Source organism: Silurus meridionalis, chromosome 8, assembly GCF_014805685.1.
Source record: "Silurus meridionalis isolate SWU-2019-XX chromosome 8, ASM1480568v1, whole genome shotgun sequence".
Lineage (NCBI taxonomy): Eukaryota > Metazoa > Chordata > Actinopteri > Siluriformes > Siluridae > Silurus > Silurus meridionalis.
The window spans coordinates 24,769,379-24,796,533 of NC_060891.1; the positions used below are offsets into that span (position 1 = coordinate 24,769,379).

Consider the following 27,155-nt stretch of genomic DNA (forward strand, 5'->3'; position numbering starts at 1 on the left):
ACAGGACAACAATAAGGGCTTCCATCTCAGTGCAACACTCTCATAGTCCTGCTGGAAATGAATCAGTAGAGGGTTAAAACCTTCTCTTTGTGCAGCTGTGTGATAGACAGATCCACACTCTTCCTCGATCCTTCATTCTCCTTTCTGAGGCTGTGCAGGTCAGACCCAAGGCTCTCCTGAAAAATACCTCATTCAGAAATACATCCTAAAATTTTACAAAGCAATCCTAATATTACTGCAATAAAAACCTTTCTTTCGGCTTCTCCCATTAGGGGCGCCACAGCAAACCATCCGCATGTTTGATTTGGCGAATGTTTTTACACCGGATGCCCTTCCTAACGCAACCCTCCTCATTTATCCGGGCTTGAGACCGGCACTGAGGTTTGTGCAACCCTAATGGCTGGGGTTGGTTCCCTGACCGGGGATTGAACCCGAGCCGCAGCGGTGAGAGCACCGCATCCTAACCACTAGACCACCATTGGACCCTAATATTACTGCACTAAACTCAGTTATTAAACCAATCTGTAATTATTTCTTATAAATCTCAGTTGTTGGTTGTGTTGCTTAAATCAATGCATTCTGGGTAAATATCTCGCCTTGAGGTTTGTGGGAAAATGTTTTTTTTTTTTCTTACTGATCGACACATGAGAATGGATTTGGACTTTGATTAATATCAACAATCTGCTACAATTGCTAATGACCACAAGTTGCATAAACAGTTCTGTACTCAAGCACCTATCACTGATCAGTACACCTCAACTGTGATGGAACTGTGATGAATGGACATTTGGTGCCACTTTAGAGGCTGGGTTCCCTTTAGAGGCTGGTTCCTCAGGTTTCTCAGGAGTATTTCCTTGTCACAGTCACCACTGGATCAATCATTAGGGACCAACTTATGAGAAACAAACTAATAGATATGTGAGAAGTGAGAAGGTGGGGGGAGTAGTGAGTGTATATATATATATATATCCCTCCTGTTTACATGCTAATGACTCAACTATAAATACATCCCTGTTTGAAAAGCAAGTGTTATAATACACAATACATGTGACTAAACAGATAAAGTGCTGACCCCAATGGGGAATAAATAGGTTTTGTTGAAAATAGTGTACAAAAGTTGCTTTATCTGGATGATGATCTGGACATTTACCTCAGTGTTTTTTGGCACTTCTGTTGCTCCATGTGTGGGATAGATAGATTCCTTTCCAGCTGAGTCATTCTCTTTTTCTCCCTCACTTTTCTCTCTCCTCTCACTCTCTTCCTCTCGTTTGGTCCCTCTGTAGTGTCTTCTGATATCGTTCTCCTCTTTTTCACTTTTCTCTTTGCCTATTTCTCCTTCACCGCCCTCTCTGGTGATCTTTCTCACTTTGCCGTCAGTCTTCCTTTCATTCTCTGTTTCGTTACTTCCAGTTGGTGTCTCCTGTCTTTCAACGTCTCGCTCTTCTCCTCGCTTGTCTTTTTCCACCTTTCTGCTCTCGATCTGCTCTCCTCCTCTGTTCTTCAGCTCTTTCTCTAGCTCTGTCACTCTCTGGCTCAGGCTGTCTCGATCTCTTTTCACCTGAATGATAAATTTGTCGTACTCCTCCCTGATCTTTCGTTCCTGTTTGCAGTTGGAGCACTCAGGGAGAAGTGGAGGGATAGACGAGGAGCCATGTGAGGATAAAGGTTTCTCAGCAGAGTGACGATGTAGAGGTTCCACAAAAACGGACCCACATCGGGAGAGTGGGATGGCACTTTTCATGACACGAACTGCAAGAGACAAAGAACTCGTAAGAGAGTTTAAAACATCTTATGTCAGAATTAAATGTCAGCAGGAAGCAAACATGATAACAGAAGGTTCTCTATTCTCAATGTTTTAACTGAATAATAATTGCCAATGCCAAATACTGTAGATAAATACTTTTGCCTCAATAAATCCCAAATTTTCATTAGTGGCGTTTTCAGATGTCCTTGTCCACTTCAAACAACTGAACAGTTATGTGGTTTAGGGCCTTGCTCAGGAGCCCAGGAGTGGCAGCTTGGTGTGGCTGAGATTTTGAACTCATGACCTCCGGAGCCAAACACAATGCCATAACCACTAACCTCCTAGGTACATCCACATGCATGTACCTGTTTGGTTACACAAATTACACAAAATGAATCTCAAAACTTTGCAATATGATTGGAGATAAGCTCTTCAGTCTAAATATTTGTGTTGATGTTAATGTTTAAATGTCAGGATCTTCCAGGCACTGAGTTCTGATTTTGCTTCTGGATCGTCGGTCATCTTGCCGTTTTTTCCAAAGACATTTACTCGTGGGCCAGATTAGCTCACCCGCTCTTCATCCCCCTAGATTATTCTTGCCACCCTCCTTGTCCCCTGTTTCAGACTTTTTTTATCGGTTTGTGCTTCTGCTCTGCCCTTTATTGTTCTGTTTGCCAGTATTTGAATTTCGGACTATTTTTGGCTTCTGAATGTACCTTTTCTGCATTGGTCTTAGGGATGGGTGGATCGATCATGTTTTTTTTAAACAAGTGACTTTAGAATATTTTAATATTAATACGCCATATAGTATATAAATAATTATAATACTTAAATAGGAATGTCAATTGGAACTATATCTTCTTCCGCTGTGCCACCACTTATCATGACAGAGTTCCCTCACTCAGTCAAAGCACATTCAGCATAGGTTTAAAAGGGATTCAAGTGTGTTGCTGAGATCATGACTGAAAGAAAAAGAAGCATGTCAGGATCTTCAGGGGAACATGGCGCGCACTCCTTTTTTCGCGGCACGCACTTCCAGGTCGGCAGCCATCCTGCCGTTTTGCCCGCACCTTCCTGTATTTAAGAACACCCAAGACTTTAGCTCAGGGCCAGATTGTCTTACCAACTCCCTAGCCCCCGAGAATACCCCCGAGAAGCTTACCAATATCGGGTCCTCCCGTTCGGCCTGGCGCTCTCATCCCGCTGATATTATATTATATTATATTATATTATATTATATTATATTATATTATATTATATTATATTATATTATATTATATTATATTATATTATATTATATATTGGTTGATATTAGCTCGATCAGAGCTTCTGACATTGAAATGTCGTTGTCGCCTGTATGAAGGAGCTGGGGTTAAGACCAAACACCACGAAGAGTGTACTTTCTCCAGTACGGAGAACCACCTTCTTAGGCATGGTGTGGAACTCGACCGTTATGCAGCTGTCTCGTGTCCCGTGGCCCCGTCTATCCTAGAGTTTACCCCTGGCATGGCCAGTGCCTTCCTTTACCCCAAACCAGGGTATGTACCTAAGGTGCCCGCTGCTCTGCCATGACCTGTCGTGCTGCAGGCATTGCTATCCTCCTCCTTTTCAAGCCCCTGACCAGGAGAAACAAAACCGACTGTGTCTAGTTCGATCAAAGTCTAATTCGATCTAATTGCTCTGTCTCTGGCTCTTGGACTTTAGGACTGTTTTTTTGCTGTTTTTGAGCTTTATCTTCTGTGGGTTTTTCCCTGCCTGTTACACTTATTAAAGAATATTTTCACCATACACTTGTTGTGTACTGCATTTTGGTTCATCTCCCAGTCTCACTTTCTGACATCATTTTATGTAATTGGACAATAATGTGGCAATGCAAAAAAATCATGCAGATAAACGTTAAGTTTCAGTTTCAATCAATATTCACAAGAAACATCTCCTGTATACTCTTTTATCAACAAGGTGTTTCAGCCTGCAGACCTTCTCTCACAGGATGTTTTCTGTTTTCCACATCACCCTTTCTTATAGACTGCTATCTGTGAAAATCCCAATGGGCTCTAAAATGCTCCATTAACTCCATGATAGAAAATCCATGAACAACCATGGTTAAAGCCACAGAGATCCCCACTACCCCCCTCCGATCTTTAATATATGATGGGAAAATTGCCTGAAGCTCTTGACCTGTAAACGCATGGGTTGTATTCGTTGCTGCTGCTACATGATTGACTGTACAGCTTTTTCTATTAATGTAGATGATAAAGTCTATACTTTACGCTTGTTTACCATCGACTGCACCACTCTTTTCGTCTGTAATCCGAGAGCCACAGCTGTGATATCCACTTGATTCTGGTGGTCTGGATTTCTCTAGGTGAGGCAAAAAGGAGCAGCTTTCAGAAATCTCCAGGCTGCGTTTGGGTTTGAGTTGAGATAGAGGTCCTGGACTGCTCACAATGGATGGCAAAGAGGCCTGAGACTGGAAAAGAAAGACAAAGACAAAAAATAGACTAAATTGCTGAATTTCTGGCTTCCAGGTGCACAACAATCAGACTTTCTATTGGGCAGAACAGACACTGAAGAATGATGGGTGCAATTTCCAAATCCCATGTTATGCAGATATACAAATAATGCCAATATAATATACAGCACTGAAAAAAGGTTTTAGGCATCAGGGAGGCGTCTGATTTGACCCAAATGTTTTCTACAGCAGGACAAGAATGACATTAATAACTATCTTAAGCATAGAGAAGAACAAGGAGTCCTGAAAGTAAGGTTTGGCCCCCACAGAGCCCTGGTCTTAACACTATCAAGTCTGAATTTACATGAATAGACAATGATCTAAGGCAGCCTATACCCACAGAAGATCTGCGGTTAGTTCTCCAAGATGTTTGGAACAACCTACCTGCCGAGTTCCTTCACAAACAGTATGCAAGTGTTCCTGGAAGAATTGGTGCTATTTTGTGGGTAAAGGGTGGCCACACCAAATATTGATTATTTTGTTAATTTCTAAAAATACATTATTAACAACCAAATTTTTTAAAGCAATTTAACTTTACAGCATATTTTTTCAATTTTTTCACCTGTTTGTAGTAATCTCTGGGTAATGGGTTGTTGCTGGATATATATATATATATATATATATATATATATATATATATATATATATATATATAAAATGTGTATATGTGTATTGCAGTATATGTAAAATTGTATTAATATTTCAGAATATATTAAATTTATTACACTAAACACTAAACATTTTTATATGAATACAAAGAAATTCCGCAACAACCCATTTCCCAAAAATTACTACATACAGGTTAAAAAATATGCTGTAAAGTTAAATTGCTTTAAAAAAATATATATTCTTTTTTCTTTTTTGGTGTATGTTTTTGTTCTTAATCTGACTTTATTAGTGGGAAAAACATGCTCCTGGCCACAATTTAATATCCAGCTTATAAAATGTTTTTTTTTTTACATCCTGGTGAATCATCCTGGTGATGTTTTTTCGATTTTGAACGAGACGAATTGAAAGTGTTATTTTGGGATCTGCCCACATGAGAGAAAACAATTCAAATGGCATTGACAGCTGCATTAAAAATAACCCTCATACACATCCTGTGTTTTTATTAAAGCCAGCATTAGGGCGGATGTTTGGAATTAAGTTCTTCTACAACGAGTCACTGTAAAGAGCATGTTCAGAGCTAAAACTGAGAAGTCTGTCATTGCTGTACTTAGACAGTCAAGTTATTCAGGTTCAAGTGAGGTCTGCATTTCTCAAATCCAAATTCTGGCTAAAATTATTCCCTGAGCTTCTTTAAACACTTCTTTTCAACATGTAATTTTATGCAAAAATTGTATTCAAATTTGATTAAATTCTAAATTAATCAAGAAGGGATTGACTGTGAATGGCAGTCACATTCTGGAAAAACATCCTTGAAACACTGACACCATGTTGGAGACACTTTTCAAGAACAGCCTCTGCTATATTTACATTCCCCTGTTTACTAATCACACACACACCTGTATGCTATTACTCTATTTGCATGGCGTTTGGCAGACACCTTTATCCAGAGCAACATACAACTGAGCAGATGAGGGTTAAGGGCCTTGCTCAAGGGCCCAGCAGCAGAGGTGGGAAGTAATGAAGTACAAATACTCATTTCCTGTCTCTCACACACCAGTGCAGAAGACAACAAGAAGTCTGGGTTTAGCGTGGATGAGACAGAGGGAGTCAGTGATGTAAACTTTTATGACACAAATGCAAATTCATTTAAATAATTCATGACACTGTGAGGAATAGTAATAGGCAGTGCTGTTGTGTAATAGGATTGTCATTCTAAATGTAAATGCCTGCAAACTGTTAAAATAACATTAAGTCCTGCATGTGAAAAGGATTGGTGTTAAGAATGAACCAACTCTCCAAATTGTTTGATGTGCACTGAAGCCCATCATGGAACAATCAAAATTAAAAACCAAATGAAACATAAATCAAGGAATACATGCCGCTGCTTTGGAGATACTTTAAAGAAAAAGTTCTGGCTCAGACTCTACTGCAATTTTCACTCGAACAGTTTAATGAGCACGAGCCAATGTGAAAAACTGGATAAAAATTAAATACTTACTCTTCGATCAGCACTGACCGGTGGAAGGATTTGTGTTCTAGGTAGAAGAAGGCTGTTCTTGTCTGCTGTCCATATACTTTGCATCTAAATGGATACATACAACTTTTATAGCCATGTATAATCAAAATACAAGCTTCTATGAGTTGTAACCTGCGTGACAATTCATTTTTGCTCATAACCATAAAGAAATTTGTATGTGCTAACTATTGAGACAGTGTTTGTCTGGTACCTGAGAAGGCGAGTAGCGTATCTGTGAGGTATGTATGGTCCGTGATGGTACATTCAAAGCCTGTGCAGCAAACTGAAGGCAGCTCATAGTCTCTGTGATGGAGGACGACCGGGATGGCATGGTGACCACAAGACACGTCCGACAGTTTCCTCCAAGACTGTACCAAACGTGAAGATGGACAAACTGAAATACAGCTTCATTCAGCACAAACAATTCATTCCAAAAAGCCAATCACGATAAAACGAACACTTAAATATACACTACAACCATTAAGCATGAAATAACGTCATCAGGGTGAAGGTGTACGGTGAGAAGAACGAGTGGTAGCTCATTGGGTATACCATTTGACCAAGCTTCCATTATTGGTCTATTGAAAAAGGCTCCTAAATCTCAAGTGTTCATTTCCTTAATTTATCAGCATTGTCAGGATTATGGCCCTGGATTATGTCCCAACATTTTTAATTTACATTTACAGCATTTTGACACACGCTCTTATCCAAAATGTGTCACTCAATTATCCATTCTTACAATCGAGCATTTGAGGGTTAAGGGGCCCAGCAGTGGCAGATTAGTGGTGCTGGGATTCAAATTCAAGTCCAAAATCTGAACCACTAAGCAACCAACTCCCATCAGCCAAATCATGTCCATGTTCTAAATTACATGCTACACAAATCCCTCACATCCTTGTCACCTTGAGAAACACATGTATTTAAAGTTGGAACTTCATTCCATACATTCGTTTCACTTGTCTTTACCCACAGGGCATTTTGATATCAAGGGTACATTTGCCAATAGACTATTTCCCATAATACATCGTGACAAAATGCAAAAGAAAATCTCCTCTCATGTCTGATCATATACTTGTTTAATCTTGAACTTTATTTTAGGTTTTAAATCAATGAAATTTAAAAATGGCAGTCTCGCCAATTATGTCGTAGCAAGAGATGCCACAACAGTAGCTGGGTCCTCTTGTGCTGAATTCTGTGTCAGTGTTGGCTAAAAATGTATTTCTAAAAGATTAAGACTTCAATAAACGTTGATGAGAAAAAGCAAAAGATAATTGCGGTATAAACACTATCAACCCCAGAGCAGACTCATGACATGTCTGAGGATGATCTGAATATCAATGGCAAAATTATCAATATTCAAATACAGTGGGACTCCACTGGGCTTTACCAGGTTACTATTAGCTTTGGAAATTTCCTAAACCTTTGGACTTCCCAGTTACCATTTTCTTGGGATATTCCCCTTCTGTGGTGCATTCTAACAGTAAATTTGAATCATTTGAATCTTTTTATTATTGTCTATGTTTATACCAGGTAGGAGTAAAATTCATGATGACCTTTTCCTGCTCTTTGATGCCAGATATTTACATAAGCATTCAAATTTTCATTTCCTTCTTCCCATATAGTAAACTCAGACACCATGCACTATATAGAGATTAATGAATGAGTGAGTGAATTTCATACATTTATGGCATTTGGCAGACGTGCTTATCCAGAGCGACATCTCATTTGTACAACTGAGCAGCTATGGGGTTAAGGGCCTTGCTCAGAGGCCCAGTAGAGGCTACTTGGTGTGGTTAATGACCAAAAAAAAATCCAAAATCCAGTGCCTTAACCACTAAGCTACCACCTCCCTTTGCGTTTGGTTTTCATTGCGATTCTTTTGTACTTTGCACTTTATTAAACTTGCATCCACATCCTACTTCTTCAGCAACTTTATACCTACTTTATCAGCTAGGGCAACTGTGGCAACAAATAATAGTTGCCTGTTAAACAGTGTTAAAATAAACAGGATGCGAGCGCAGGAAATGATGAAATCACAGGAAGGTTGCTTGAGGCTCGGGTACGACTTACACCAATGTGGTGTTGGTAGTATTGACGTAAGCACCGGGTGCCAGCTCTGTTATTAATTTAGCACATTCAAAATTATTTGCAGGATTGAAAATTGCATTTACTTAAAGATGCACACAAACACAGCCACACACATATCTTTTCAATCATATTTCCAACTGGTTGTGTTTTTATTGAGGATAATTTAGCACACCGACCGCAGAGACGAGGCGATAATGGCTTATGGAGAATGGAAGCAAAATTCAAATCCAGTGGTGGATGAAAGAAATAGTTAATGTAAAGATACAGTAAGATATGACTCCATGAAGTGAACTTTCACCACAGTTAAAGTATAAAAGTATTTGCCTTAAAATGTACTTAAGCATCCAAAGTATTATGATTTGTTATGGCTATAATGTTCTTATTATAATTTTTGTCATAAGACCTTTTGCTTAATCAACTCGGTGTATGTAAAAAGACTCTTAACACCTTGATCTATTAATAGAATGATGTTAATGAGTCAAACACTGATTGATATCTAATTAAATGATCATGAGCCCAAAACCTTCTGTTCAACTACTTAAAAAAAATACCGCACGTGTGTTGTGGCGAGTTCGAGTCTGGAGTTTCTTCATCATTTATTCCTCTCTAAATGTTCTGCTGTTGAACTGATGCTGAACTGTACATTGATGATAAGTAGATACACCAAGCGTCATTTAAAACAAGTTTAAAACAGAGCTTGTGCTCTACACTAATTGGTGACTTGCTGCGTGTTTAAGCAGTTTTTATTCACTTAAAGTTATAAATAATTTTGAAATGTTGTGAAGTTAAAGTCTCCCTAAATGAAAATGCTTTAGTAAAGTACAGATACGTGAAAAAAAAGATACTTAAGTACATTAAAGCATTATATTTACTTCATTACTGTCCACCATTGGACACATCGTGAAAATGCTAAAATCAAATGACTCTCACCAGTCTCTCAGAACCCGAGTGAGTTTGGACTCTCTGTATGGAATGTGCTGAGTGCCTGGGTTGCTCAGAGAAAATATCACCTGCAATATGAGAAAATTGTACACATTACGCAAAGGACCAGATCCATGTTTTGGTATAGCAAAGTCAAATAAAAGAAAAGAACTCCATCTAAAACATATAAAATTTTCCCCCCAATTGCACGCCATACAATTTGCACCAGGACACATTCAAATTTTACAATACTTTACAATACAGTCTTCCTCATTCAAAGTATTTCCTCCTTGTTGGACAAAGAGGACAATGTGTGCAATGATGAGCAAGCTACTTGTACTGTCTCTCATACTTTCACATAAACGAGCTCTTTAGAAAATACAAGATGAAGAAACACTGATTACAGCAGTAGCCCAGTGTCATGTTTTATCCAACACAGCCTAAAATATGATCAAATCAACAGTTCACAAAAAGCCTGCGGGTTTGCAGTGTCGCTGCGTACATAAACAGATTGTACAATTGAACATTTTCACGTCTGCTTGCTGCCCAATTTTACCTGCTGAAATGCCTCACCCACAAAAACTGCATTGCAAGCATATTATGTTGGGGGATGAGATCAATATGCAGCCAGGTTATTGTAAAGATTTTTCCTTTTCCCCAATACGATTCATTATTCATTATTTCTATTACAAATAATAGAATCTTGATCACTGATATTATTAATTATAACTTACTTAAAGGTTAATGATTTTTTTTTGTATATCCACTCGTTCTAGGACATTCCGTAAAAAAAAACAAAGAAAAGATTTTATCCTCATGTGAAACGAGTCTCTCAAACTAATATCCTACATACTTGTGGTTTTATTTTTTTTTTGCTGTAAATGAACTGGTTCATTAATTTACTGTAGGGGAGTTAAATCAGGTCTTTTGGCTCCTTTAAAGCATTGCACGAAACGTCGATTATGACCTCGTCCTCCCTCCATCTCGTTATCGCAGACTCTTTGTTTTTTAGAAAACCATCCAAACTACTGAGGGAAAGGGGCCTCTGCTTTATCTCTAGTAACCACAGCAACAGGGTTCATTACTAATATCCTCCTGTATTTCTGCTCGTCCAGCATGACCCTCACTGTGGCCTACCCCCACTCAACTTCTCCACCATAACAGAAACACATTTAACTCTTCGTTCATCGTCATGCGCATAAGAAAGGAATTTAGCGATGTAAATCATCGTAATGAGGTTAGAACTTATAATGTGTACAAGAATGTAATGTAATAAAAGAAGGGAGATCATTAGCCAGAAACATACAAAGAACGCCATATGTTGTCTTCCATATATAGGTCATAGTGCTGGAATCAACACAAAGATCTTGCTGTAGTGAAAAACATACTCACATTCCGAAATATTGTAAGGGATCGTTTGATTGTTTTGGCCTCCTGAAGGTTTTCTTGGGCAACATGGAAACTTCTTCTTATATCCAAAACTGCAGAAGTGTTACATGCAGGCTTATGCACAGTGGTGGAAAGAGAGACGGGGGAAGAAATGGAGAAAATAAAAGGAAACAAATAAACAAGAATGGACTAAATATAAAGAATAGAAGATGTACTTTAAAATAAAAGACTTAAAATATTAATTATAATAAAAATTTTATCAAAATCGAACAATACAATAGGTTTTAGATACCCAGGTACCGACAATGTTCCCAAAGTTTTTTATTCTCTTTAATTTGCTTTTGGTTAATTCCCACCTGCCAGCCGTTTTATCATTGTCCTGTCACACAGCTGCTACAAACTGCAAAGACATGCAAACACATGCTTCCTTTGAGACACAAGTTAACCAGCTGCATCTTTTCAAACTGTTGTTCATGCTGTGTCACATGGCAGCGTAACACACTCAGAGGAAAGCACACAGACTGTAACTGTTCAAAATGTAAAACTATACCATCCTTCCCAGCCAGAGAACCAATATTGCCCTCTTGGTTTCAATCCATAGATGAAATGAAAATAAAACCTGCAATCTCCAAACAACATGGTTTAACACTTTTTCTGTTGGAGTCTACATGAGACTTCTTCTTCTTTCGTCTGCTCCCATTAGGGGGCACCACAGCAGATCATCCATCTCCATACCACCCTGCCCTCTACATCTGCCTCTTTCAACCCAACTACCTGTATGTCTTCCCTCACCACATCCATGAACCTCCTCCTTGGTCTTCTTCTTTTCCTCCTTCCTGGTGGCTACATCCTCAGCATTCTCCTACTGATATACCCCATGTCCCTCCTCTGCACATGTCCAAACCATCTCAATCTCACCTCCCTCACCTTGTCTCCAAAACGTCCAACATGCGCCGTCCCTCTACTAAACTCATTTCTAAAGTCTACATGAGACTATATGGACTATATAGTCAACATTAACTATATGGTAGAAAAACATACACTGGTGATCACAGGCCTACACTGGGAACATACTTGTCAGGATTATGCCACTGGCCTACGTTTCCTATCAGTAGAGGTGTGAAATATTGACAAAAAAAATGCGATATTTTACTTATCGATAATGATGATTCGATGATATTTTTGCTGAGTGTGTTATTGTGCTGATACCTTAAGGACAGCTGACTCCTAAGGTTTTTGATATTCTTCATATTCTCTGTGTTGGTCAGTTCACAGCAGTGACAGATGAATCTTTTCCAATGAGTTTCCATTTAGTTTTGAAAGTGTGCATCATCATTTGAGTCAAATTCTTACATTTGATTAGTCAATTAGAATAATATGACATTTTGGCTGTTACAAAGCAAATACAATCAGTATTTTATAATGTCAAATACAGGGTTATTCAAAAAGAATGAACTAATTTCATTACTCATTATTTTATCAAGGAAAAGTCATACAAAACTCCAGCCATAATACTCACTATCAACATAGGTAACTCCTCTTTCAAACGGTCACTGACTCATTCCATGACGATGCTTGAGAACTAAAGCAATGCGTCATGATAGCGGTTCATTCTTTATGAATAACCCTGTAAATTATAATATATAATATGATAACATTATACAAATAAAAATGAATTGAATCTTATTTTTTATTCCTGATTTCCTCAAAATGTACATTTACCTGTGTGTGTGTGTGTGTGTGTGTGTGTGTGTGTGTGTGTATGTGTGTGTGTGTGTGTGTGTATGAAAATATATAAATATATACATAGTATGTGTGAGGAAAAAAGCAGAAGAATTATTTTGCTCCTACTTTGCCTGAACTTGCGAGATCCACCTAGAAAGTCAGAGAAAATCACAATGACCTCTGGTAATGGATAGTTAACACACACAAAAACACGCACAGACACAAACACTTTTAACGCACCGATCTATTAATAGAATGATATTAATGACTCAAACACTTATCGATTTTTATTACAATGATCATGAGCCCAAAACTTTCTTTTCAACTACTTAAAAAAAACCAGACAAATCAGGTCACGTGTGTTATGGCAAGTTTGAGTCTGGAGTTTCTTTATCATTTATTCCTCTCTAAATGTTCTGCTTGCTGTTGAACTGATGCTGAACTTTATGTTGGTGATCAGTAGATACACCAAGCGTCAATCAAAACGAGTTAAAAACGGAGCGAGCGCTCGAACCTGATTGGTGGATTGCTACGTGTTTGACCAGTTATATTTTTATGCTTATAAATATAAAGGTACGAATAATTTCACAAAATATAGTTGAGTGAACAAATAAATATTTGACTTTGAACTGTAGTGAAAAAACATACTTAAGTACAGTAACGATTTACATTTACTTTGTTACTGTCCACCGCTGTGGTCAAGATTGTATTCTGTTTTCATATGATGTGATCTTACCAGAGTTAGTTTGCTGGCTGTCAGAACTCCTTCTGTAAATGTCAAACACACACACACACACACACACACACACACACACACACACACAAATTTTGGTGATCATACTATCAAACCATATAACATAACTTTCTAAAGCTTATAATACAATATATCCAGCCAGTTTGTGTTACAGAAAGAACAGCATAAAGAACAGTGTAGTGAAATCATAAACCACAGGAGGTTGAGATTACAGGTTTGCTCATATCTCCCTACAATAACACACACACATACACACAAACATAAACACACACACACACACACTCACACACACATGTCTGCACTCCAATGTGTTTGCTGATGTTCCTAGGGGAGGCTTGGGTTGTGTAATTGCTTGATGGATGTGATGAGGTTGTTTTTGTGAAAGTAAAGAATGAATAGTATTCTTGACTAAAGTCTATCTAAGCACGGATCACTGGATTAGAGTTAAAAACAAAACCTTTATATGGTTATATACTAAGGTTATATACACCAGTTCAGTCTAGAAATAGTGCAGAATCTCAGGCCTACCATTAAAATTGCTTAACAATTCGTATTTTTTTCTCTTTCACTTTCTCCCTCTGTCGAGGTACCAGTAACCAGTGCTCCTCTCCCTATCTTCTCTGCAGATCTGCCAATTCATCCTGATTCATCCTACCGCTGGATGGAGTTTTCCTTAATTTGAGATCACTTTATAAGGCTCAGGACGTTTCCAAATCAATAGCCTAAAGATCCATGAAGTTACTGAGCAACTTAAGTACTTTGAGGACGGATTTGGACTACAGTGGCTCAGAACTAATGGTTGCTCTGCATTTAAGCACCAATCACTGGAGTGTACACTACATGATGACAACAATGATGAAACGACAATCGAAGTCACCCAGATGAGTGGTTATATTCCTTACAATGGAAGGAGAATTCTTATAAGAAGACTTGAAAATGAAGGACTCATTCTTCTTTTTAACTACTTCAAAAACAAATAAGTCCACGGGTTTTGTGGCAAGTTAGAGTCAGGAGTTTCTTCCATCATTTCTTAATATATATATATAAAAATATTATTGCTCGCAAAATGTTCTGCTTACTGTTGAACTCACTGAACTGTATGTAAGACCAAGTAGATACCACCAAGCGGCAATCGAAACAAGTTTAACAGAGCATGCCCTCTACCCTGATTAGTTGCTTGTTGCGTGTTTGTCAGTCAAGTTTTATCCACACATAAATAATAAGGAACGACTGATTATACAAAATCTAGTTTTAAAAATAAAATATTTGACTTTAAAATGTAATGAAGGTAAAGTCTCCCCAAATAGAAATACTTCATTGAAGTACAGATACAAGAAAAAGCTACTTAAGTACAGAAACAAACTACATTTACTTCTTTACGGTACACCACTGTACGCTAAGCTTTTCTGCCTTCACGGTATTAGACAAACTCTGAGAAAACAGAACATTTCTGGGCAAAATGCTCCCTCTGTTATCCTCCAGATCCTCAATATAATTTATAGATGTTGAATCTGCAATGGAATTTTCAGACCTAATCACAAGGTAATGACTTGATCAAATCTTTATGAACCCCAAATTTACATTTATAGCATTTGGCAGATGCACTTGTCCAGAGCGACTTACATTTTCTAATGTATACAACTGAGTAGCTATGGGGTTAAGGGTCTTGCTCAGGGGCCCAGGAGTGGCAGCTTAGTGTGGCTTGGATTTGAACTCATGATCTTTGGATGCCTTTACCACTAAGCCACTAAATAATTGTCTACGTAACCAGTTTGTTTCAGCTTACCTTTATCCAACTTGCCTCTCATGTTTATGACCATAATGTTCAACACCATGTGAGACTTGCTGGCAAAATCTCCCCTGGAGACACCTGCACAAAAAAAAAACATGAAATGTGTTGTTCATTTGTACATTGAACTCTTCTTCACACCTGTAGTGAACAGCCTCCTCTCACCTGCATTCCTGTGGGCGATCCCACTGTTGTACACATCCAACAATTCCTGAGCAGAGCCGACCTCCAGCTCTCTCAGCCCCTCCAGAAGCACTGCTTCTTCAGTGTCATGGAAACGGCACACCTCACTTACCTGAGGCTCCTAGAAGTGAGGATCTACAATTAGGGTCAGTGTTTGTTCTGTATACTTTTTGATGTTAGAGAATTATCTGATTCTAACAATAAGACCCTAGATGTTTGTTTTAATCGTTCTATAAAACAGGGTTCTCGGATTATTTGGCAACCAGTGATCCCTTTTTGTGATCCATCTATTCAAATATTAGGGACACTATTTATATGTGTACAATAGTATTAGTCAATACTTTATGGACAAAGGTTTGTGGACACCTGAGCATAAGTCCCCATTTGCTGTTATAATAACCTTCACTCTTCTGGGAAGATCTTCCTCATTTGTGGAGATTTAGTCATTTTTCAAGGGTTTTAGTAAAATCAGGTAGTGATGTAGGTGAGGTGAGGAGGCCTGGGGTGCAGTCAGTGTTCTATTCATCCCAAAGGTGTTCAATAGGGTTGAGGTCAGAGCTCTATAGCAGGAGATCTGTCACTCCAACCCATGTATCTTCAAGGAGCTGGCTTTGTGCACAGGAGAATTGTCATGCTGGAACAGGTTTGAGTCTCCTAGTTCAAATGAAGGGAAAACTTTCATGCTGCCACATCCAAATACAACCTATTCTATTCTCTCTAATAGTGTCTAAATTTGTGGCAACAGTTTGGGAAAGATTTACATATGGCTAAAAAATTTCCCAATGCTTTTGTCTATAGTGTATTTACCAAAGATTTTGATAGAATGTTGATGATAGTCAGTTACGATTTTCATCACTATAGCAAAAACAGGTTAATAAGTAACACTCGCAATTAGTATTTTAGATTTATCAAGGTATGGACAACGTTTCTTACAAGTGACATTTTTATGTTATGGTTGTGTTCATACTCACCAACAAGTCATAAATCTTTTCATTGGAGATGTGATAAGAGGACACTCTGATTCTGCAGTGAGAAGCTTCAGGAGCTGATAGAGTCACGTTAAGGATTCGAAATGTGGAGATGTATTTAGAGGTGAAGCAAAGGACTAAAATAAGTTAAAGGAGCAGTCTGTAGTTTTAGTGCCTTTTGCAGCCTGCAAGCAAACTGCAAAGAAAACATTGAAAATCGACCCAAAATTGACCTCATGTCGACAGTTAAAAGTGTTATGAGTTGGATTTTTGGAAGCTTTGCAGAGCAGCTGAGCAAATACCAGTTTTCAGGAGCAGAAAAATGCAACAGTAGCCTGAAATTATCATATTAATTATATAACCATAAAAATGCAAATCATTAGTCCACATTCATCTTAGAACTTCCGAAGGATTTTTGCAGATCTATAATAAGACACTACAAACTGCCGCTTTCCTTTCCACTGCAGATGTTCAGGCAATACCGCTGTCAAATCATTTACATTCACACCATTTTGCAGGAGCCCTCATCGAGAGAGACTTACGTTTATTTCATTCATACAAATGCACAGCTATGGGGTTAAGGGCCTTGCTCAGGGGCCCAAAAAGGGCATCTTGGTGTGACTAGGATTCAAACTCACGGCATTCGGGTTTCCAAAGTCTGGGTCCCAACGTTTGGGAAGCTAATCATGTTTTACATCTTTATGCCTGTACCATTTATTATACAATCCATTGTATTGATTCTACATTAAACAGTGGAAATTATTACAGTTTGGATGCAAATTCAGATGGATACAATTGAAGATGTCCTCAGCAGCACGGCTGATTATGCCCCTCTGTCTGGCAGTGCAGACTTGAATTGGGTGTGTCTCTCCGCTGGTGAATTGCCCGTACAATATGACGCATCCATTATATCCCTTCATCACATACTCCACCAATGACTGAAGTGAATACAGATAAAGTGAGAAAGTCCGGAAGTAGCAGAATGAGTAGTGGAAAAGCATAGAGTGAAAATAGGAATAAAAGAGCAGCAGGATGACAGGAGAGAATGACTAAAAACCTAAAACGAGTATTCGTTATTCTTAATGTTTTATCTCCTGGTTGCACAACCACAAGGGTGTAATATGAGACAGCGAGAAGATCATATGCAGGAAATGATATGTAAATAAATTTCATAGATTTAGTGAATGCTGGCAGTGCTAAGTAGTAGATCTTGTGCAACGTGGGACTCAGCGGTAGGATAAATGCCTTTGTCGTTGACTCATAGATATCTTGGGGCGAAGTCCCTTCATTCCAAACAGCGTCAAAATCCAGGACGTGCGCCCGATGACCCTGCAAAGGGCAAAAACGCACGCATTAGCAAAAAAGAAATTTAGTTCCCTCCTATAAGAAGCAACACAACATACTTTCTACTTCTGCATTCTGTTTTTTCACTTTAACTTTGTTTGTATAAGACTGTAAAAGAGAAAGAAAGAAAGAAGACTGTAATCGAATTGAAATAGCTGATTTCATTGGCCTAGGAAACACTCACCCTGCCAGTGTCAACAGTCACTCTGTTCGTCCCGATAACTCGGATGGAGGCTCTCGGCTCTGTTAGGGGAATCAAACACAACAACGGATCCAATATCACAGCAGGCTGGAGGTTTTAAATGTTACACAGACCTTGTTTTAAAGGCCAGATTTTGTCTATTTAAAATAATAATTTAGTTTTATTGTTTTAAGATGAATATGACAATGCCCTTAAACTAATACACGGTCTGCTCTTATACCACTCATGATCTGATTTCACATACAGGAACATAGGGTTTATTTTCAAAAAGTTGTAATATTAATTAGCACATTTTAATTGAATCTGTGATGAACAGTTACATAGAAAAATAATAAATAAATGAATTAACAGAAGAAAGGAATCCTCTGCATTAAACAAGCGTTTGGCAAAACAAACTATTTAACAACCTGCTCGCTTTTCAGTGCGTTCTGGGGGACAGAGGCAGAGAACAACCCTAAAGCTCTTGGCGTCTCGTGCTCGCTGCATTGCACCGATGTCTTCCGGTCCCGTGTGCTGATAGAAAAATCATAGAAAATGCACAAGCTTTGATTAATCCAATGACAATGAACAATTAATACTAGTAATTAAAGAACAATCAATCCAGGGACTTCAATAATCCTCATTATATTTAAAATTCAAGGATGTAAAGAAGCTTTGATGAAATCCTAGAACTTTTATGAAAATCCTAGAACACAATAAACAAATGGTACAAATAACAATCAAGACAACACATACACAGTATATATATATATATATATGGTATATATACCACTTCACTGACTGGTTAAGGTGCAGTGTGGTACCTGCATGTCCGATTGTATTGTTGCTTCTATACAAGTGTGAGTTTGTAATGTAGGCACCGCATACACAAGAGGTTCATTACAAAAAATTGTGTAGTAAGGTTAAAAAAAAATGGAGGAAATATAAATTGTCTTTGTTTGCGACACTCCTAGGAATAAAGTGAGAGAATCTACAATTTTTTTCCATTGCACTTCTCCAGGTGTGGGATCAACAAGTGTACATTTCTTTTCACTATGCTCCTTTCAAAGCCCCTTCACATGAACACTTGAAGCATGTTGGACCACTGATGTGCTAAGTGAAGGTACAACCTAAAAACCAATGCTCAATGTAGAAAAAATCTCCTCTTAATGCATGGCACCGGTTTAGTAGTTTAGCAGTTCTGAGAATGTATTTAGAGTTTATGAAAACTCATCACAAGACTTCGGGAATTTCCGCTGAAAGGACGGAAAAAGCCGAACTAGTATTCGGCTCTCATGCGTTCTTCTAATTACCTAATAAACATCCTATATTGAGCTTATATAGAGATATTAAATACATTTTGTGTTTAAATACAAGTAAATAAAAACACGATGTTAATGTATTCAGCTAGTTTTATGTACCTTGGACTGACGACAACTTCAGATGCATCCAAGTTTATCCAGATGTTTATTTCTCTCCACCTATGAAACAATCCCGCACCGCACCAAAACGCACCGCAGTTTTATCCGTATTATTACTCGTATTGAAGAGACGAAAAGAAGGAAAAGAAGAACTAGAAATGAAGTGGAGAAGTTTTCTTCGTCTCCACCTGACACCGAGCGAATGGACGCCAGCACCGACGGCAGATCCCCAGGGGCGCAAGCGCGCACACATTGGCTCTCCAAAAGTGCATGCTCAACCCCGTGGAAAAACATACTAATGAGAGGGAGAGAAATATTTTTGGTTCAGACTTCACCTTGTTCAAAATACACCTGCGTCTGAACACCTTATATACTAATAAGAACAGTGTGGAACCACAAGTGTCTAAAGTTCCCATTCTCCAGGACGCAAATGGTACATCAGGTGCACCTAATCAAACGTGTAAATGAAAAACCAGAACATTTTAGGAGGGTCAAAGCCAAGGGTTACTAATCAGAAGGTCCCAGTTCAGCCCCACAACCAGCAAGCTGTCACTGTTGGGCCCTTCAGCAAGACCCTTACCCTTATCTGATCAAAAAAAAAAAAGCATGGATATGCAAAAAGAATTTCACGAAATAATGGCTCTCTACTATATGACCCTCACACCAACATGTGGTTCTTCCTCAAAATGTTGTCACAAACTCACAAACACTTGTACAGGATCTCTTAAACTTCCCTTCACTAGAACTAAAAGACCCAATGGTGTTCCATGAACCTGACCTCGTTTTTGAATCATGTGTACCACCAAATACACTAGAGAACTCCCCGTCTGACATCAGCGTCTGATCTGTAATTACTGAATGAGCACAAATCTTGTCATCCGCACTCAAAAACCTACCGCAAATCCTTTCCTTAAAAGTGGTGGTTACTATAAATGCATAGTGGGGGCTGACTCTGTCTGTGTTAATGTCAATGGTCCCATATAGGTGTGATGGTCAGGTGTGATGGTTGGCTACCTTTAGCCATGTAGTATACATTTGACCCAGATCGGATCGTCCCTGCTGAAAGACCCAGCTACAAGCTATCAAACCACTGCCAAGCTGGTAAAACTGGCAACCCATCTTCTCCAGCAATTTCAGACTTATTCATTATTTGATAATGTTATTGATTATTTGAGATGTTCTAACTACCTTACTGTTCCATTATACTCCCAAGTATTTAGTTTGCCTATCATAAAGCATTGTTCTGGATTGCTATATCTACATTTAGCGGATGCCCTTATTCAGAGCGCATAATTATCTAATTCATTGTCAACTGAGAAATTGACAATTAAGGGACTTGCTCAAGGGCCCAGCAGGAGCTAGGATTTGAACTTATAACCTTCAGATCAGAAGAATCTTATAGACTGAGCTGCCACTTTACATAATGGCTCCTACTTTCAATAAATCTTTAATTTCGTGTAGTTTTAAAACGATTTATTGTACATAAATTGGCTATTTGAAGTTTATATTAAAAAGTTCACTTTTAGGATAAAAAAAAAAAAAAAACTGTACACCTCCAGTGATAAAGAATGATACAGTTAAGGCCCCTTTTTCCCCCAGGAGTACAAGCTGTACAATATGTTTTTATGTTATTGCATTTGGATAAAACCTGTCGAAGAAATGAGCTTTGTCTAGAAACAGTAAATACCAATTGATCCTACACGTAATTCATACTTTCATTTTCATTCAATAAAAGCATGTTTTTTTATAAATTTTTTATCTATATGTCCAGAGTACTAGTATAACAACTAGTATAGCAAGATGTGATTTTAATTAAGAATCTATTAACTTCATAAGTTACCTGTGGTACATTTTCTACCCTGTATATTGGTATATTATATGTTTGTATTATTCCTACATGAACTCTGAGATTTGGCCACATTTTGTTTCATGTATCTATTTACTGATTCTAAACTCTGTGCTGGAGGTCTTATATATATGCTGGGTGGGACTGTAAGTTGCCTAAGTGTACGCCTAAGGAATCCCCCCTTAAGGAGACTTAATGGTTTCTCCCCGTTTATTGTCTTTTTTACAACGTGCTCAGGAGAAGAATGTGCATCATCAGACAGGGACATTTTAGCCTCCGGACCCCCTTATGGAGGAGAAGATGAATCAAACATTACGAGGCAGCAAGGAGAAAGTGCTTACAGGTGAAACCAGAAACTGTGAGTGAACATACGTGAATGGAGATGAAGATGATTCTTGGCTGCATGAATTTGTTGGAACGATGGAGACTCGTTTAGCAGTCCCAGGTAGCGAGTGTGAGTTACAGGCAAGTTATAGAGAAAAAGAAAATGAAAAGCTGTAAAGCGAGAGAAGGAAGTGAAGGGGAAGGTGAGTGAGAGATAGAAAGCAGTTAGAGGTATATAGAGAGATGAGAGTAAGCAAATGGGGAAGAGGAAAGGCAAGGAAGAGGAAAGGCAAGGCAGAGTGCAGTTTAATGAGTGTAAGAGTTATAGAGGGTGAGAAAATAAGAACGAGAGGAAACTGAAGAAACAGAGAGAGAGAGAGAGAGAGAGAGAGAGAGAGAGAGAGAGAGAGAGGTGAGGCTGCTGTCATCTCCAGCTGTCTCTGGGTAAATGGTGCACATTCCTCACCTAGATGTGTATCTATGCATTTCACAATGAGATTAACACAAATCCTGAACTCTGTGCAAGGTGTTTAAACAGTCGTCTGGGCACACGTAGGTTCTTTATTAAATGCTTTCAAAGTAAGATTTTGCCACTCTGTTATTTAATGTTATATTTAATTATTTATCTGTGTTGGTTTCCAGCAAACATTATAGGCTTTTTAATGTGTCTAAATACAGAATCTCTTGTACTTAACACTACGCCATTTAGCTTTAAACAGCTCTCGATCAACATGCTTAACAGCTGAAATGCATTTCAGTGACACAGCAACATTTGCCTCCTCCAGCAGATGGTGATATGAACATATTTCTACAGCAGCAACTAGTCGAATGTAAGCAGCAGGTTGTAAATTAATTATTGTTGTAATTATTGTTGCCAGAATGTTGCATTTCTAATAACGTAGATCTGTTGGGACAATTATCTGGCATGCCTTTTTTCGCATTCTGAGCATACCAGAGCCACTATGACCTTCTCCTGGATAAACAATAGCATAATGACTGTAACTGTGTTATTAAAATATTAAAGAACAAAGACAAGGGCACATTGGAAATATAGATATATTACAGATATTATATAGTAGACTGAAATCCCAAGGATCCAATTCTTCTTCTTCTTTCGGCTGCTCCCATTAGGGGTCGCCATAGTGGATCATCCGTCTCCATACCCCCCTGTCCTCCTCATCTGCCTCTTTCAAACACACTACCTGCATGTCTTCCCTCACCACATCCATAAACCTGCTCCTTGGCCTTCCTCTTTTCCTCCTTCCTGGCGGCTCCATCCTCTCCATGTCTTTATGTCCCTCCTCTGCACATGTCCAAACCATCTCACTCTCACCTCCCTCACCTTGTCTCCAAAACGTCCTACATGCGCAATCCCTCTAATAAACTTATTTCTAATCCTGTCCATCCTCGTCACTCCCAACCAAAACCTCATCTTCAGCTCTGCTACCTCCAGCTCCACCTCCTGTCTTTTACTCAATGCCACTGTCTCTAATCCATACAACATCTCAGGTCTCACCACAGTCCTATAAACTTTCCCTTTCACTCTCACAGATACTCTTCTATCACAAATCACTCCTGCTATCACTCTTCTCCACCCACTCCACCCTGCCTGCACTCTTTTCTTCACTTCTCTAACACACTCTTCATTACTTTGCACTTATTTAATGTAAATATGCTGGTGCAAAATATAGCTTTCTTGTGTCAATACCATGTAAATACTTTCTAGCTTCATACAAACAAAAATCATAAATAAATAATCACCACTTAAGCTTTTTGCTATATCATCATCCTAAACTGTATATTTTCTATATTATGTTGTATAGGCTTGTATGGGGCAGTAGGGGCAGCTTGGTGGTGCTGAGATTTAAACTTGTGACCTTCTGATTCAGAGTCCACTGAGCTACCACCTGAAACCACTGCTTAGGGAGTCCCGTTGCATGAAGGGGTGTAACTTGCTCTGAATCAATGTTTTGGTAGGTGGTATATGCCAAATAGCATTTTAGCAATTACAATCTGCCCCATGTCAAAGCTATTATTTGGTTGCATTTTATTTTCTGTATCTAAAACACAAAGATCGTGAAGTACCAATGCTTTATTTAAAGGGATGTTTATTATTAGTGAAACCAGACACTAGAGCTGTAATTAACCTGTAACCCAGATGAGGATGGGTTTCCTCTTGAGTCTGGTTCCTCTCAAGGTTTCTTCCTTATGCCATCTCAGGGAGTTTTTCCTTGCCACAGTCGCCACCGGCTCGCTCATCAGGGACAAACTTACACTTATAAAAACATCTAAATTTTTTATTATCACATTATCTGTGTAAAGCTGCTTTGAGACAATGTTCATTGTTAAAAGCGCTATACAAATAAAAATAAATTGAATTGAAGTAACTTCATCTACTGCCTAGTATATCCAACTTCACACTGACAGGTGCCAAATAATCAATGTTACATTTACAGCATTTGGCAGACACCCTCATCCAGAGTGACTTCCAGAGGCCCATGAGCGGCTGGGATATGAACTCACTACCTTTTAAATCCAATGTTCAAGGCCTTAAGCTCTAAGGTGGTGTTCTTCTTATGGCTGCTACCGTTAGTGGTCGTAAATAATCCATATTTATATCACGGTGTCCTCTACATCTGCCTCTTTTAAACTAACCGTGTGCATGTCTTCCCCTCACCACATTTATATACTCACTTGAAAGAACATCCTACAACAGCACTGTTGAATCCTCCAATAATAATTTCCTTATCTTGGTATATTTTTTTATAACAGCACTTTTAAAAGTACATCTGGCTGCAGGATAAATCACAGATTTTAAATGAATGCACTTATTCTAATACATTATTGTTTCTCTAGTAACAGTTCATTGATATTAGCGGTGGGCAGTAATGAAGTAAATGTAATTAAGTAGCTTTTTCAAATATATGTACTTTTATTGATGTATTTGTATTTGGGAGGACTTTTACTTCATGACAATTGAAAGTAAAAATCGTACTTTTTATTCAACTACATTTTGCGAAATCAGTCGTTTCTTTTAATTTATGAGTGGATAAAAACTGGTCAAGTATGCAGCAAGCCACCAGCAGGGTCGAGCATGCACTCTGTTTTGAACTTACCGGTTAACGGTATTTAGCACCAACATACAGTTCACCATCAGCAAGAAGAGCATTTTGAGAGGAATAAATGATAGAAGAAACTCCTGTCTTGAACTCGCCCCCAACACCTGTGGCCTTATTTGTGTGTTTTTAAGCAGTTGAGAAGAAAGTTTTTGGGCTCATGATCATTTAAATAGACATCAATCAGTGTTTGACTTAATATTTCTATAAGATTGGTGTGATAAGAGCAATTTTTATTATTATTATATTTTATTCATTTCTCACTAAAACAAAACAACAACAGAGCCGATCAGTCAACACACACACAGCATACACCCAATCATATTAATAACAATATACATTTACATTTGTGGCGTTTAGCAGACGCCCTTATCCAGAGCGACGTACAAAAGTGCTTTGAGTCTCTAGTAATAAATAAATCTACACTGGTACACAAGATTACAAACTTAATATAAATATAACTCTTGAAAATATTGCTAATATGAGAAAGTGACCATGGAAAGGCAAAAGGGCAAATCAAAACAATAGGGAAACAATTACAAATGAATAAACAAAACACACAAAAAACCAACATAAATCAGGGCTAGGGTCTTGCCTGTAGAGTAAGTAAATCCCACAAAGGGGCCAGAATACATCGGATTTATTCTGCAAGTCATATGTACGTTTATCCAAAGGGAGAAGATTAGCCATTTGTGCTAAACACATCTTTAAAGTTGGTACCTGTGGTGATGACCATAGAATAAGTATGCATTTCTTTGCCAAATAAGTAATGATATTTAATAAACACTGTGAGTCAGTAGAGAAATCCAATGATGTTTTGCAGTTTAGTAAATAAATAGTTGGAGACGAAGTAAATTTTCTAGCCAGCGTTTTATGAACCATATCATGTACCTCATGCCAAAAAGGTTTAATGTTCCTACAGTCCCAAAATAAATGCATTGAAGTTCGTATTTTAGATTTACATTTAAAACACATCTGAGATACATTTGGGTACGTTTTGTGGAGGTGTACTGGGGTCAAATATATCCTGTATATAAATTTGAAGTTTTGCTCATGCACAGAGCTTGAGATTGATCTATGAAAAACCTCCTCACGTATAGAGAGCCATTCTTCATCAGTAAATGACTGGCCCATATCCCTTTCCCAAACCTTGTGAGAGAAATTCTAATAGGAACATAGAGATAATAACTCAGAGTACTTTGAATGCTTAAGTACACTGGAGGGTAAATACTTTTGAACTTTAGTACACGGTTTAATATGGAGTTTTACATGTATGGGATTTTTCAGACAACCCTATCTCCGGGTAAATTAAAAATTACATTTTTTTATACAGCTGAGCAGTAGTAGATACTTCCTACGTAATTTAGCATACATTTATTAAACAAAGAATAAACAAAATCTGATCTGTAGTCTAGTTAAAGTCTCCAGAGACAGCACTTTGTAGCTTTTTGGTGTTTTCTGGTTTCTCACCAACATCATGGAAGCCAATGAACTGATTTTAAAATCAGAGTAATATCGTATGCTAATCGCCGCATTCTGTACCATTTGGAGTGGTGAAAGAGATCGATGGTTGTGATACCTACATAGAGGGAGTTGCAGCAATTAAGTCGAGTAGAAATAAAGACATGAGAGCTCTTTGAAGGAGAGCCAGGGTTTAACCTTTGCCAGGAGCCTTAGATGGTAAAACTAGTCACAAGTCACCAGGGTTAAATGGCCTAGATTGACATGGTATATATTTCCAGGGCTCATCACTTGGTGCATAGTAGAAATATAAAAACTAACCTGGTATCTAAGTGAAAGTGGTTCAAGAGGAACACAGGGTTCCACAGCTGTAGAGTCAGTTTGTCACACATTTGAACACGAGCTTGTTGGAGATGAGTTATGATCAAAAGTAGTACAGGCTAGAACTTCTATAGATCCAGGGTGAAGAGAACAAGCCATCGCTCACTTGAACACTGAGAAACTGAAATGCACCCAAGGAACTCGAAACATCTCAGACTCTCGGTTTTATCTGCGGTTTTCTGGCACAAACAATCTTCTGAAGTTAAAAATAAAAGCGCCTCATGAGTCAAAGATGGTAAATTTTCTGCATTATATTGATTTACTGTAATCTATAGCCACTTCAATGCACCAACTTAAACCCCTAAACTTCTGATTAGTAACCCAGCGCTTTAACCACTGAGCTCTTACTTTCCTGAAAGTTCTTACATATGTGTAGTGTTGAGGACAATTTCATCCCCCCAGAAAATGGACTTTAACCCACTTGGCCCACAACCAACACCGATTTAAGAAATAAGTTCTGTTCCAAAAAATCTAGGTGGAAATTTTTTTCACAAACTCTTCAGGGTGATTTATAATTCTGGAAAGCTTTGAGTTGTTTATGGTGAACTTCCTGAAACAGAGACACCTGTGCACTCACGTCCAGCCTGTTTTTATTTATACTGTGGATAATCCAGCAGCACGATGTTATCAGCGTTCAGGTTACCTCAATGGAAATGGATACTCAGAAAAGCAGTGACGAGTGTCAGCAGGTGGGTAGCTTCTCAGATGCACCTGCGAGCCCATAAAACACTGAAGTTTGTAAATCAGCAGCACCGCGTGCAGTGGGAAATATTTACAAACCCAACATAAGGAATACACACTTTTTATGGAATGACGTTCCTAAATAATGTTTTTGCTCAATGCCTTCAAAACCAGGTCATTAAATAATACTGGAGATGCAGGA

The 27,155-nt window shown here is 38.3% G+C and overlaps 1 protein-coding gene across 2 annotated transcripts in view; it reads right to left on the reverse strand.

Annotated features, from left to right (window-relative positions):
• si:ch211-63b16.4 (kinesin-like protein KIN-10C) overlaps window positions 1–19,475 on the reverse strand; it is a 23,711-nt gene extending 4,236 nt beyond the window's left edge. Inside the window, exons 1-17 of one of the 2 annotated variants that reach the window (XM_046856584.1) lie at window positions 19,145–19,474; window positions 18,152–18,257; window positions 17,727–17,785; window positions 17,444–17,527; window positions 16,992–17,136; window positions 16,202–16,275; window positions 15,213–15,351; window positions 15,045–15,128; window positions 13,241–13,272; window positions 12,631–12,654; window positions 10,783–10,893; window positions 9,400–9,479; window positions 6,593–6,749; window positions 6,364–6,447; window positions 4,025–4,214; window positions 1,151–1,749; window positions 81–176 (exon numbers count right to left, since the gene is read on the reverse strand). In XM_046856584.1, coding sequence (XP_046712540.1) covers window positions 81–176; window positions 1,151–1,749; window positions 4,025–4,214; window positions 6,364–6,447; window positions 6,593–6,749; window positions 9,400–9,479; window positions 10,783–10,893; window positions 12,631–12,654; window positions 13,241–13,272; window positions 15,045–15,128; window positions 15,213–15,351; window positions 16,202–16,275; window positions 16,992–17,136; window positions 17,444–17,527; window positions 17,727–17,785; window positions 18,152–18,230 — 2,037 coding nt within the window. In that variant the 5' untranslated portion in view covers window positions 18,231–18,257; window positions 19,145–19,474. Of the gene's footprint in view, window positions 1–80; window positions 177–1,150; window positions 1,750–4,024; window positions 4,215–6,363; window positions 6,448–6,592; window positions 6,750–9,399; window positions 9,480–10,782; window positions 10,894–12,630; window positions 12,655–13,240; window positions 13,273–15,044; window positions 15,129–15,212; window positions 15,352–16,201; window positions 16,276–16,991; window positions 17,137–17,443; window positions 17,528–17,726; window positions 17,786–18,151; window positions 18,258–19,144 lie in introns of both variants that reach the window. The other variant, XM_046856585.1, reaches the window with a different exon arrangement.
• Window positions 19,476–27,155: the final 7,680 nt, after the last annotated feature.